General features: G+C 34.5%; 2 protein-coding genes across 2 annotated transcripts; one reads left to right on the forward strand and one right to left on the reverse strand.

Annotated features, from left to right (window-relative positions):
* Positions 1-711: 711 nt before the first annotated feature.
* LOC100241479 (uncharacterized) lies at positions 712-5,709 on the forward strand. The gene is made up of 7 exons (XM_002267522.5): positions 712-1,372; positions 1,453-1,530; positions 2,032-2,138; positions 3,851-3,928; positions 4,131-4,232; positions 4,603-4,684; positions 5,372-5,709. Exons 1-7 carry the CDS (start codon positions 1,228-1,230, stop codon positions 5,488-5,490), a joined length of 711 nt encoding a protein of 236 aa, XP_002267558.1. The 5' UTR covers positions 712-1,227; the 3' UTR covers positions 5,491-5,709.
* A 244-nt stretch (positions 5,710-5,953) lies between these two features.
* LOC104880010 (pentatricopeptide repeat-containing protein At1g09900) lies at positions 5,954-7,546 on the reverse strand. The gene has a single exon (XM_010655032.2). The coding sequence runs from the start codon at positions 7,544-7,546 to the stop codon at positions 5,954-5,956; it is 1,593 nt and encodes a 530-aa protein (XP_010653334.2).
* Between the last annotated feature and the right edge of the window lie 4,948 nt (positions 7,547-12,494).

The raw sequence follows: 12,494 nt of genomic DNA on the forward strand, positions 1-12,494 counted from the left end.
AAGAGCCAATTTGGACTTAGAGCAAACAATATTTATACAATTGAGATCAAATTATTACAAATTGTATAAAGTTGACCGATTTCAATGTGAGGGTTTGTTTGACCCCATATGGGTATTTGTCTCTTTGACCTTGATACAACGGCGACGTTGTGTCTATATAAAAAGCCATTTGTGATATTCCACATCGGATATGAAAAATATTAATATGAATCATTCTTAACATTGTAGACATGTTTTAAGGTTACGAGGATTTAAAGGGTCACGAAGTAGACAATATCTACGTAAATAAAAGTAGGTTGGATTGTTACAATAAGTATCATAAATACATATTTATATTTATTTATCTAACTATTCATGAATATTGATATATTTTTGTATCTTTTTTTTATTATTATTATTCTTTTAAAAATGTTATTTTTCCATAAATTAATGCATAAAAATCCACATGGGATATAAGAGTGTAATCATCATCAATTACCATATATAAAACTAATATATGTGTAATAATGATGACTTCATTATTATTTCACTAATTTGCTTTCTTTAAGAAAATCTTTTACATTGGTTCAAAAATAAATCGATACACAAATTATTTATTATTATTTTTTTTAAAAATAACACCTATGACAAAAATTATTATGATCACGTTATTGCCAAATAACACGTATGATATAATAATTGTATTAAAATTACACTCAAAGGGTTCATAATGGTTGGTAGGCTATTTTATGCTAGTAGTCCTATTTTCCCACTCCACTCATCAATCATCTATCCTCCACTCAATTCGTTTTCTCATACTATTCCCTGCTATTCCTCTTTCCTATCTTACCCCTCTTCACAAACAATTTCGTCTTCTACTTTCTTCACACCTTCACTTAAACCCTAATTACCTAGTCATTCATATTGCTAAAAGAAAATGTTAGTGTATGTAAAGAAATATAGAACATTACCTCCATGAATTTCACTGATATGGGCTCTGCCAAATTTACCTACTTTTCAATCATTTTCTACTCTCAAATTAAGCCCTAATTTCAGTAGAAAACCCCAATTCTTTACTCATTTGAAATACCACATAACCAAGGGGGAAACTTATCTTTATCTTTCATTCTTCTGTCTTCTCCCGAAGGCCCAGAAAGTACGAGAAAATAAAGAGCAAGCGTGGAAAATTTTCTCAACACAGCAGCAGAGTAGAGAAAGTTGCTCCAGGTTGTTTTCCACACAAAATCAATGGCAGCCTTCAACATCTCTTCAGCTACAATCTACCGTACATCGTCTTCATCTTCATCTTCATCATCTTTGTCTTTGTCATCAAAGCTGTCGGTTCTCCCAATGCGGTGTGCTCCTCCAAGGCCTTACCGTTCTAGATTCTCAAGTAAGGCTTTTGCTTTTTTCAAGAGATTTTTTTTTCTTTCGGTTTTTACTGTTTTGGTTAATTTATGGAACAATTTGCAGAGATACTTGCGTTTACGAGCAATGATATCAAGGTGGGTTCCAGCATTGAGGTAGATGGAGCTCCATGGAAAGTTTTAGGTACTGTTCTTTGATTTTCTCTCTGTTGCTTTTTAATGAAATAGTTGGGTTTTGGAGGTAATTTGTGTGTTATTCCAATGCTCATGAGGAAGAAACACGAGACACTGAATGCTGTAATTGATTCAGTTTCTAACAACCACATTGTGGGAATTTGTATGTGTTGTTGTATTGAAGTTGCTGCAATCTGAGATAACGTATTGGCTAAATGGTGGCATCTCAGTGAAAAGTTTATTACTTTTCAAGAAATTATCGGGTTTTAAATTCCCAAAAAAACATCAAACACTGATGTTGAATATCTCTTCTTCTTCTTTTTTTCCCTAGGTAATGTGACCTAATGGATGTGTTGCAATTTGCACTATTAGATTCTGAGTCCTGTATGCACTGAGACCCTGTGAAAGGAATTTGGTAGGAAATCATGAATGTGCATATTCTTTTTGCATGCTTGTCCGGGACTATATCTATTGTGATTATTTATTAATTGTGTCACTTCCCTATATGCAGAGTTTCTTCATGTGAAGCCTGGGAAAGGGGCAGCATTTGTAAGGACCAAAATGCGCAATTATGTAACGGGAAACACTGTTGACAAAACTTTTCGAGCTGGTTGTTCGGTAATATTTTTTTTTTTTTTTTACTAAAACTGGTTTATTCATTATCTTGGTGCTAATATGTTGTAGGTTTTATTTAGTTTGCAATGAACATGATCTTAAAGACTGTCCTTTGGCAATCGTAATGTAGTTGTTGCAACATTAGGTTTCTCTTTTTCAATGCACCAGAAAAGACTTGAAAGATGGAAGTGCTTTTCCTGTTTCCATTGGAAACCTATTAAGTCATTATAGTTTAGGATTCTGTCATAGATTTTGCATTTTCTTCTCCAAGTTATTATAATTTGGGATTCTATTTTAAATTTCCCATTTTCTTCTCTGAGATTTTTTTTCTTAATTAACATTATAATACTATCTTGGCAAGGTTTAATTTGGATTCATGGTGATGTAGCTCCAAAGTGAATGAACTATGCAATCTCTCATAATGTGATTGTGGGTTTGACTACGTAATTTCTCTCTAATTTCATTAGTTATTCTTCCACCTCTTTCCTGATTTTCTATTGGCCTGTGGATTAAGAAACTAAATAGTTTGGGTTCTTAATTTGAGCAACCTAAAGTTGTGTGGCTCTCCCTACAATAGTTTATCCATGTTGGATATCGTACTTGTGCCAGGGTCTTTGTTAGAACAATGTAAATGTAAAGTATTTATAAATTGCATTTCAAACCCTTAGTCACAAAGCCATAGGGCAGGATTTATGATTGCTGAGGTGGGAACTGTTCTTGAGGACAACATTGTAATGGCTGGCACAAAATGGTTGAATTGCATCATGAAATAAAGCTTCTACTCATTTGTCAGCGGCACAACTAGGCATGTTTAATGCCTGCGCAGCCCTTGTGCGCCTTTGTTGGCCATTCAAAGCCCATAAGTCAAGCATGATTGGCTTAGGTTCCATGAAACTTAGTTTTTTGTTTGAGTCTATGGACCATAAAAACAATTTTTTTAAGGTTCTTGAAAGTTTAATGCTGGAAACTCCAATTCCTCTTATGCTTGCAGCCCAAAAATTTAGATACTTTTCTCCATTTTTTCCAATGTTAAGAATAAGAATATAAAATTAAAGAGTGCCTAACAAGAAAACCAATGTACAAAGGACACATATGAAGAGCATTGAAGACAACAAGAACTATAAACAACACCTTAACCCCTCCCGTATAAACAAGTGAAGAATCAAGAATTGAATAAAGTTACAATCCAAAAAAATATTTGACCACAAGAAGATATTTTCAAATGGGTCACTCAATGGCATTTTCAAGCTCTCTATGCCCTCAAAATATCTTTTATTTCACTCCCTTCAAATGGATCAAAGAGGAAAAAGGGAACTAATCTCATGCTAATATGATTGACCAACTCCTTATCCTGCTTGCTGAGGACTTTAAAGGCCATTCCTGTTTCATCAACTAAAAATGTAGGTACTATGTTGATACAAGTCCTAAGTTGCTTCAAAACAATGAAAAATGCTGTTCAATTTCATCTTTGGGATGCACTTTCTTATAAATAAGCCAGAAGAATCTACCTTATTCATCTCATGTTAGCAAAATTTTCAACTATTACATACCTTAACGTATCCTAGTATTATAGTCATAATGATATCAGGTCTCATGCAACAATTTAGGCACATGTCTTTTCCTAATTACATTTTTCAAAGCCTTAAATAATTCTCATGCTATTAGATGCCTTACTAACTTCTTATATTCCTTCTATTATCTTCTTGCATCTCTAGATAGATGAGGCCAATGTGTACAAGGAGACCAAGCAATACACATATAAAGATGGTGCACAGTTTGTCTTCATGGACCTGGTATTGCTCATTTTCCTTTTCATATAATTTATTACTCACTTCAAACCTATCAGCTTAACTAAACCTTGTGCCAGCTGCTTCAGTTATTCTGATTCATTTTTCACTTATCAATATGTGAAAAATATTTCTTCTTATCAATATGTGAAAAATATTTCTTCTCATATGATTGCAAGATGCTGGCTCTTATTACTGCTTTCCACAGAGTACATTTGAAGAAATTCGACTTAATGAGTCTGATGTTGGAGAGAGGACAAAGTGGCTGAAAGAGGGCATGGACTGCAATGTGCTATTTTGGAATGGAAAGGTACCAAAGATTTTGAATATTTAAGTATTTAAACTTTTCTCATGATCTTTTCATTCAAGTTTTCTGTCACGTGTAAAGAGAGAATATGTGTTGAATGTGTTTAGGAGATTGTGTTTTATGGCGATTTAATGCACAAGAGTGTGAGTTTGCATGGATAACTAAGTTCTTGGAATAGCACTCTTCAAATGGCTTACAATAATGAATCATAATCTGATGAACATTAAGCATCACAGATTCAAGGATGTACATGGAATTCACATGTTACATGCATTAGCAAACTTGTGCATGGTTACCATTCATTTTATGAGAGGCGAAACAGCTGATTGATTTTTTCCCCTGGTAATCAAATTAACTATTTATATGGTTGCAGATTATTGATTTTGAACTCCCCATTACAATCAAGCTGACTGTTGTTGATGTTGATCCTGGCATTAAAGGTGACACTGCACAAGGTAATGCGATTTGGTTTCTATTGAAGTCATGACACAATGGCCTACTGAGTTTACATGCCCATCAATCCATGCCTTGGGGATTACCAGTGGATGGATTTGGTCTTTAATCCATGTCCTGGGGATTACCAGTGGATGGATTTGGTCCCACGCAAGAATCTGATCTTGGAAATGATAAAACATATGATCATTCTACCATTGCTCTGATCTGCCACAAACAGATCAGATGTCCTAATCGGGTTATGCAGGGCCTAATTCATCTGCTGTATGACCATAGTCTTGGATTGGAATGGTTTTAATTAGGTTTGAAAAGTGCTTCACCTATCAATCAAAATATCGACAACTTTGTTTTCTTCATCCAAGTAGCAGCAACTTAATATTTGGGCAGCGATGTGACAATCATAGAAATCAGTTTTTTTGAAGTAATAATATGCCGTCATTGGTTCACCCATTGTGTGTTTGGCAATGTTTCTTCAATTTTCTTTTTTGCTTTTTTTTTTTCCAATTCTTGACATTCCTAATCGCAGCTCACCTCTTTTTACTCTGGGAATGCTCAGTTTTCCCCCCGCAATACTGGTTTAGTAGCCCAAAGTGTCTGTATGTGGTTGGTGATTGTAAGAATTTGTGGGGAGGGAAACAGTTTGTTAGACAGCTTTTGCTTCTAATTTGGCAAACAATATTTTCTGGCAGGTGGATCGAAGCCAGCAACTCTCGATACAGGTGCTGTTGTCAATGTCCCTCTGTTTGTAAATATAGGCGATCAAATATTGGTGGATACAAGAACTGGGGAGTACAGGAGTCGCGCATAGCCATAGAGATCCCTTATCTCTCGTCATCTCCACAAGATTCTACCCTTATATGTTTTTGTTAACTACCAATGCACTGTACCCATTGAATGCAAGGAAAATAAATCAGAGAGGCTAGATAGTAAAACAGTTGTAATCTTAATTTTTCTACTTTACATTGTCGATTGACATGATGAACTCTTTTTTTATGTCAGAAGGGAAATTCACATTCATTTCATAAGACATTTCTGTTTAGAGAAGGTTATGAACATGCTCGCTCATTCGTCCTAAGCATTAGAACTCAGCAAAAGTTTCCGGAAACGCTAGTGTGAATTTTTGACACTATCAAATTCATTGAAGGCATGAGCATTTTTGAAACCACATGCAGCTGAAAGAAGTATACAATACAAATAGGAATGTACAAACCATTGATCTGTCAAGTCTACCATTTGGTATGAATGCTCACAAGCAACAGTAGAACCTACAACTAACCAACAATTGCATTCTTGCGGCTTGAAGACTTGCCTGGCCTCTTGTGAGGGATCACACCTCTCTTCAGAGCTGCACCATATACAGTACAAGCACTCAACCATCTCCCCTGTTGATTGAACTCATCAATCAAAAGGTTATAACAAATCCTACTGGGAATTCTCCTCCCTTCGCACATGAGAACCAAGATCGACAGTGCCTCATCAACCCTTCCCTCACTGCAAAGTGCGCGAATGACACTGTTGAAGGTGATCATCCTGGGAGGAAAATATCCAAACCCTACCATCTCATTTAAATACATCAAAGCCTTGTCTACCTCCTTGGCAACACAAAGGGTTTGGATCACTAGGCCATATGTATTGGGGTAAATGGCACAGCCCGCGTTAATCATTTTCTCAAACACTTCATGGGCATTTTTCAACAGCCCTTCTTCTTTCCATGATCTCCTGCACAATCCCCTCAACATGGTGTTCATCATCCTCTCTTCCACTTTGAAACCGGCCTCCACCATCTCCCTGTAAATTCGCAGCGCAGAATGAATTTTGCCCCACTTCAATAGTCCATTCAACAAAGTGCTATAACTGATATAATCAGGCATGCAGTTTCTTTCTTTCATGTTCTTCAATAGATGAATCCCCTCTAATGGCCTTCCTTCCTTGCAATACCCATTGAACAGGGTATTGAAAGTGACCACATTTGGGGTCATTCCCATTTCCAGAGCTTCAACAAGCAACTCCATTGCCTCATCCGACCTACCCACTTTGCAAAACCCATCCATAACAGCTGTATATGAATATAGGTCTGGTTTTACTGAAGATTTCTTGATTTTCATCAAGAATTCATACGCATCCTCCACCCTCCCCACATAGCACAACCCCTTTAACAGGCAGTTATATGTCTGAACATTACCTTTGCATCCAATTCGACCCATGAACTCCAAAATCTCCACAGCTTTCTGCAATTTACCCCTTCTGCAGAATGAATTGATCAGAATAGTGAATGTTACTACACTTGGTTGAAACCCAATTTCCACCATGTGCTCAAGAACTCGTTTTGCTTCACTCGGGTCATTTTTCTTGCAGTGGCACTTGATAATAATGGAAAAAGTCCAAGAATCTGGCACCATCCCATAGGATGATATATCACAGTAGAGTTTCAGCGCAAGGTCAGGCTCATCTGCTATGAATAAAGCCAGGAGCACATCATTGAAGACAGAAAGGTTCTGAAATGCCCGTTCTCTCTCAAACACATGGATAATTTGGATTCTTTCAGAAGTGGGTAAGGCTCTAATCCTATCAACAAAGTTATGGACTTGTAATCTAGTATTTCTCCTATCAAAGTCCATGCTATGTGGTTCTTCCTTGATGGGTCTGTCAATGGAGACTCCATTTGGACAAATCCTATCAGTTGCATTGGCGATACTGAGAGTGCTTTCTGATGAATTCCTAACAGAGAATGAGAGAGTGGTGGCATGGAGAAGCAACTTACCTTGTTGGGTTTTGTTGTGGTTGTTTCTGAAGAAGCAAGGGCTACTAAAAATCAAAGAATGAATGGGTGAAGGATGTGGAGAAAACAATAGTTGAGAAGGCATGTATGCGGGATTCGTGAATTGGGGAAGAAGGCTATTGCAAATCATGATGTACACTGCTCACCAAAGAGGGTAGTGGGAGGGGCATTTTGAGGCAAATGAGCTGTTTGAAACTACAATTCATCCCTGGAGATATTCTCTACGCCTTCACAAGGTTGAAGCAACACCATTAATTCAGGTCAAAAACAAGTGTTAAATACCCCTCGAAAATCTGTCGACACCCACATATTAATTTATTCTTTAAAAAATAGAACTTAAATATGGAAGGGCAAAATGACCTTCTCTTCATCCTTCTTCCTATCAAATTTGATAAATTGATGATGAAAGCTATATTTTGTATTATTTCTTTTTGAACTTTATACAAAAATGTAAATGAATTGTATAAGGAAAGAAATGAATAATATTCCTAAGATATTGGAAAGTATCCTAAAATGAAGAGAATCAAATATTATTAATATTTTAATTTTGTGAGAATTAAATATTTCTATATTTTGTGAGAATCAAATATTATTAATACTTGATTTTCTCTAGATTTATGGAAATATTGATGGAAGTGTCTTCTTACCCTTTATGTGCTTGATTATGTGTATTTCCTCAAGTTAGAGTGAGAACAAACATGGACGTCTAATTTGTTCAAAGATTTGGTAAAAATATCAGCAAGTTGAGAATGTGTAAAAACATAGTGAGTAACAAGAGTGCGCATAGTTACCTTATCTCATACAAAATGATAATCAAACTCAATATGTTTAGACCAAACATGAAACATGGGATTAACAAACATGTAAAGAGCACTAACATTATTACAAAATAATTGTGGTGATTTAGAGAGGGACACACTAATAACTCGTAAAAAATAAGTAATCTAAATTAACTATGCTATGGAGAAAGCCAAAGAGCGATGCTCAACCTCAATGCTTGAGCAAGCAACAACTAGTTGTTTCTTTGAACACCAAGAGATACAATTTGCTCCAAGAAAAACACAATAACCCATGGTGCTCCGTCTTGCAGCAGGACAACCTGCTCAATTAGCATCACTAAACCAATAAAAGAGATATTGGATTGGTGGATAGGTAACGTAAACCAAAGTATTGGGTTCCTTTAAGATATCTTAAGATACCCTTTATAGTTGTCAAGTAAGCCATAATGGGGTTACTAAAATATTGACATACCTGATTAATTGTCATATGAAAGTTAAGTATTAAACGGGTTCAACAATAATTTAGAAAGTAGTAACATCATTTAATACATTGTTTGAAAGAGAAGACTCGTTAGTAAGAACCTGAGGTGGGGCAACATGATTACTATTAAACATCTTAGTTCTTGAAAGTAGGTCACGTATATACTTTTGTTGAGAAAGAAAAACTCCTTCATCAAAATATTTAATCTCTACAATAAGAAAGTAACGTAGAAGGCCAAGATTTTTATTTGCAAATTCATGGCTGAGTTGTGCAAGGAGACTTGTAATAAGAAGACTTGTAATAAATTGGTTATTGTTACATACAAGAAGAACATCATCCACAAAAATGAGGAGAATTGTAGTTATGTCATGAGTGCAATAAATAAACAATGACGAGTTCACTTTATTGCAATAGAAACCAAATCGGAGCAAAAATTGTGAAAAGTGATTGAACCAAGCACAAGATGCTTATTTCAAACCATATAATGATTTCTTTAATAAATACACATAATCAGGAAAAAGAAAATTAATAAAGCCTGAAGGCTACTCCATGTAGATTGTTTCCTTTAGTTGCCCATGCAAGAATAATTTTTTTATGTCCAATTGGTGCATGCTCCAATTTAAAGAAAGAGATAGAGCTATGACAAGACACATGGTGGTTGGTTTAACCACAAGGTTGAAAGTTTCATTTAGTCCACTTTTGATACTTGTATGAAACATTTTGCAACCAAGTGAGTCTTAAAACAATCGATAAAACCATTTTCTTTATACTTAATATGATTTACCCATTTGGAGCTAACAACATTGATTCCAGATGGTGAGAAACAAACTCCTACATGTTATTATCATGAAATGCTTGAAGTTTATCTTTCATGACATCAGTCCAACTTAAATCCTTGAGAGCGGTCTTTAAGGTCTTTGACTCAAATGAAATGAGATCATATACACGAGAAGAGGTTGGTGATGAAATGGGAAGAACAATATAGTCACTGAGGTAAAAAGGTGGCGTTCTAACTCAAACAAGTTTAGTTTATGGCACTAACTCAATTGGAGAGACTCATGAAATGTCATCATATTCAAATTTAGCTTCAGTTGAAGGAGAAGAATGTGTAAGACCTTCATCCACAGTTGGAATCAAATTCTCTAAAGTTGAAGTATATGGAACCATTGGAATAAAGGTAGAATTTGCAAAAAAAAATTGAGGTAGTTGCACTGTTCAAGCTAAGTTGATTTTCTTTGTTATTTCCTACAATATTTGGAATAAAATCTACAATAAAATTAGGGTTACAAAAATAAAAGGAATCATTTGACAAGGTAGTTTCCTTATTAGTTGAATCGAACCATTCATCCAAATAAGGGAAGTCAAACATTTCCAAATTTGTAAAATTAGAGACCACATGTAAGGACTTGTAAATAATGGTGCCTTCATCAAAGACAACATGTCTAGAAATACAAACCTACCTTGTTTGAGGCTCCAAGCATCTATAATCCTTATGAATCGGGTTATATCTGAGAAAGACACATAGATAAGTCTTGTTGGTAAATTTTGAACCATATTGATAATGTAATGATGAAAAACATTGACATCCTAGTACTCGTAAGCCATTGTAATCAGGATGCTTTTTGTAGAGCTTAAAGTAAGGGATAACATTGTTAATAGTTGAGGAGGGCAACTTGTTTATAAGATACACAGTTGTAAGAAAGACTTCAACCCAAGGAGATAATGACAAGGTGGCATGAAAAAACATGGTCAATAAGGTTTCAACAATATGTCAATGTTTTCACTCGACCATTTCGTTTTGTTCAAAAGGTCCAATACATGAACAGGTAGCTCCATTCCATTATTCTAAAGATGCTTAAGAAAAATATTAGAGCTAAATTTCCTCCACTTTCACATATGAAATGCTTTAATTCTTTGATTAAATTGATATTCTACCAAATTTTGAAACTTATGAAAACAAACAGAAAATTCAAATTTCCATTTCAAAGAATAAAACCATGTGAATCATGAATAATCATTGACAAATATTGCATAAAAATGAAAATGTTGATTTATAGTCACAGGAGCTGAGCCCCAAAGATCACAATTATCAAGAGGAATTTTAGAAAATTTATTTGAATAATAGAGAGACAATTTGCAACTCTACCCCATTTGACAACTAATATAAATAGAAGGTTTAGTTGCTCAATGGGTTATATCAATAAATTTCTATTCCTTTAATAAGGAAAGAATTTTTTAGTTTGGATGTCTAGGTTGTTGATGCCAAATTGATAAAGAACCATATTTCTTTATTGCACTAAATGCCTCTTAATTGTTTCCATTTAACATATATAGTTGTCTTTTCTTATGCCTCCTTGTTATTGTCCTTTAATTTTAGTCCTTAACAACAAAGTCAGATGAGGTGAATTCAAAAGTACGTAAATTATTTGCAGTAAATTTTTTAATAGATAACAGATTTTTCTTTAAATAAGAAACTTCTAACACGTCTTTTAAATCCAATTTTCCTCCATTATTCCAATATGAGAAATATGTAGACTATTTTCATTTCCAACATAAATAACAACATTCCCATCATATGATTTAATATGAAAAATTTTACTTGCATTGTTGGTCATCTGTGAGGTAGCACCGGAATCAACAATAAATAACTAATCATTTGAGTCATTCATGGCAAGAGTAGCAATAACTTGTGGAAAATCTTTAGATTGGTAGGAATAATCTAATCTATACCAACAATCAATAGCAAGATGATTTGGTTTTCCACATATTTGACAAGTTACTTTACTATTATTATTTGAGCTAGTAGGACGTTGTTGTTGATGCCTTTTTTTTGGTTGAATTGTATTGTTATTTGACCATTTAGGAATGTTGACATTGCTTTGAGGATTATGGTTGCCATTATAGTGCTTAATAGGTGTGAATCCTCTTCCCTTTGAGTTGAAATTTCTTTTACCCACTCGGCCATTTTGATCACGACCTTGTTGTCCAAAGAAAAATTGTGCATGCTTTAATAATATTTTCTCTTCCTCTTTTTGGGTGGTGAGTGATTGTTTATGTCCTTGAAGAGCTAGCATAAACTAGTTAAAGAAATGATAAGGTGGTTTAATAAGCATAACAAGTAAAAAAATTTCATTCCTTGTCCTAAACCATGAGCTAATTGAAAAACTTTATCTTGGTTTGAAATTGGCTTTTTGACTATAACAAGATTGTCACATATATTTTTGAAGTTTCTTAAATATTCTTCAAAAAACAATGACCTCTTGTTGAGAGTCATCAACATATTTTTCAAATTCTTTTCTTTTTTTACTATAATACAAAACAATTGCTCTTCAAAAGACGTCCAAACTTCATATGTTATTTCAACACCAAAGATCATGCTCAAAACATCTTCTTTCATAATTCCAAGAAGCCATGAAATAAGAAGTCTATCGTTATTGATCCATAGTTGGTATTGTGGGTTAGGACTTTTGATTTTTTCATCATCTTTAATTTTTTCAGTATGTTTTTCTCCATTTAATAGATGATGGAGAACATCGAGGCTACGAACAAAGGCAGTGATTTGACTTTGCCACCGTAAGAAATTTGTGGTGTTTAACTTCATAGAGATGAAACTAGAACATTGGTGAAATGACTAAGTATTGAGTCCAAGTTCTATGTTTAGGAAAGAGGAAAAGAATGAAGAAGAAGATATATATATTCCAAGCTTGATTTTCATAATACCAATTCTTGGGTTTGTTATGATACTTGGGTATTACATTTTTGGGCTTTGTTTT

This window comes from Vitis vinifera, chromosome 8 (assembly GCF_030704535.1).
Source record: "Vitis vinifera cultivar Pinot Noir 40024 chromosome 8, ASM3070453v1".
NCBI lineage: Eukaryota > Viridiplantae > Streptophyta > Magnoliopsida > Vitales > Vitaceae > Vitis > Vitis vinifera.

Excerpts from the sequence above, each read along its gene's own strand:
- LOC100241479 (XM_002267522.5), top strand. The coding sequence starts at position 1,228 with ATGGCAGCCTTCAACATCTCTTCAGCTACAATCTACCGTACATCGTCT. Across the intron at positions 2,139-3,850 it reads CTTTTCGAGCTGGTTGTTCG|ATAGATGAGGCCAATGTGTA; the intron begins GTAATATTTTTT and ends TTGCATCTCTAG. Across the intron at positions 3,929-4,130 it reads AGTTTGTCTTCATGGACCTG|AGTACATTTGAAGAAATTCG; the intron begins GTATTGCTCATT and ends TGCTTTCCACAG.
- LOC104880010 (XM_010655032.2), bottom strand. The coding sequence starts at position 7,546 with ATGCCTTCTCAACTATTGTTTTCTCCACATCCTTCACCCATTCATTCT.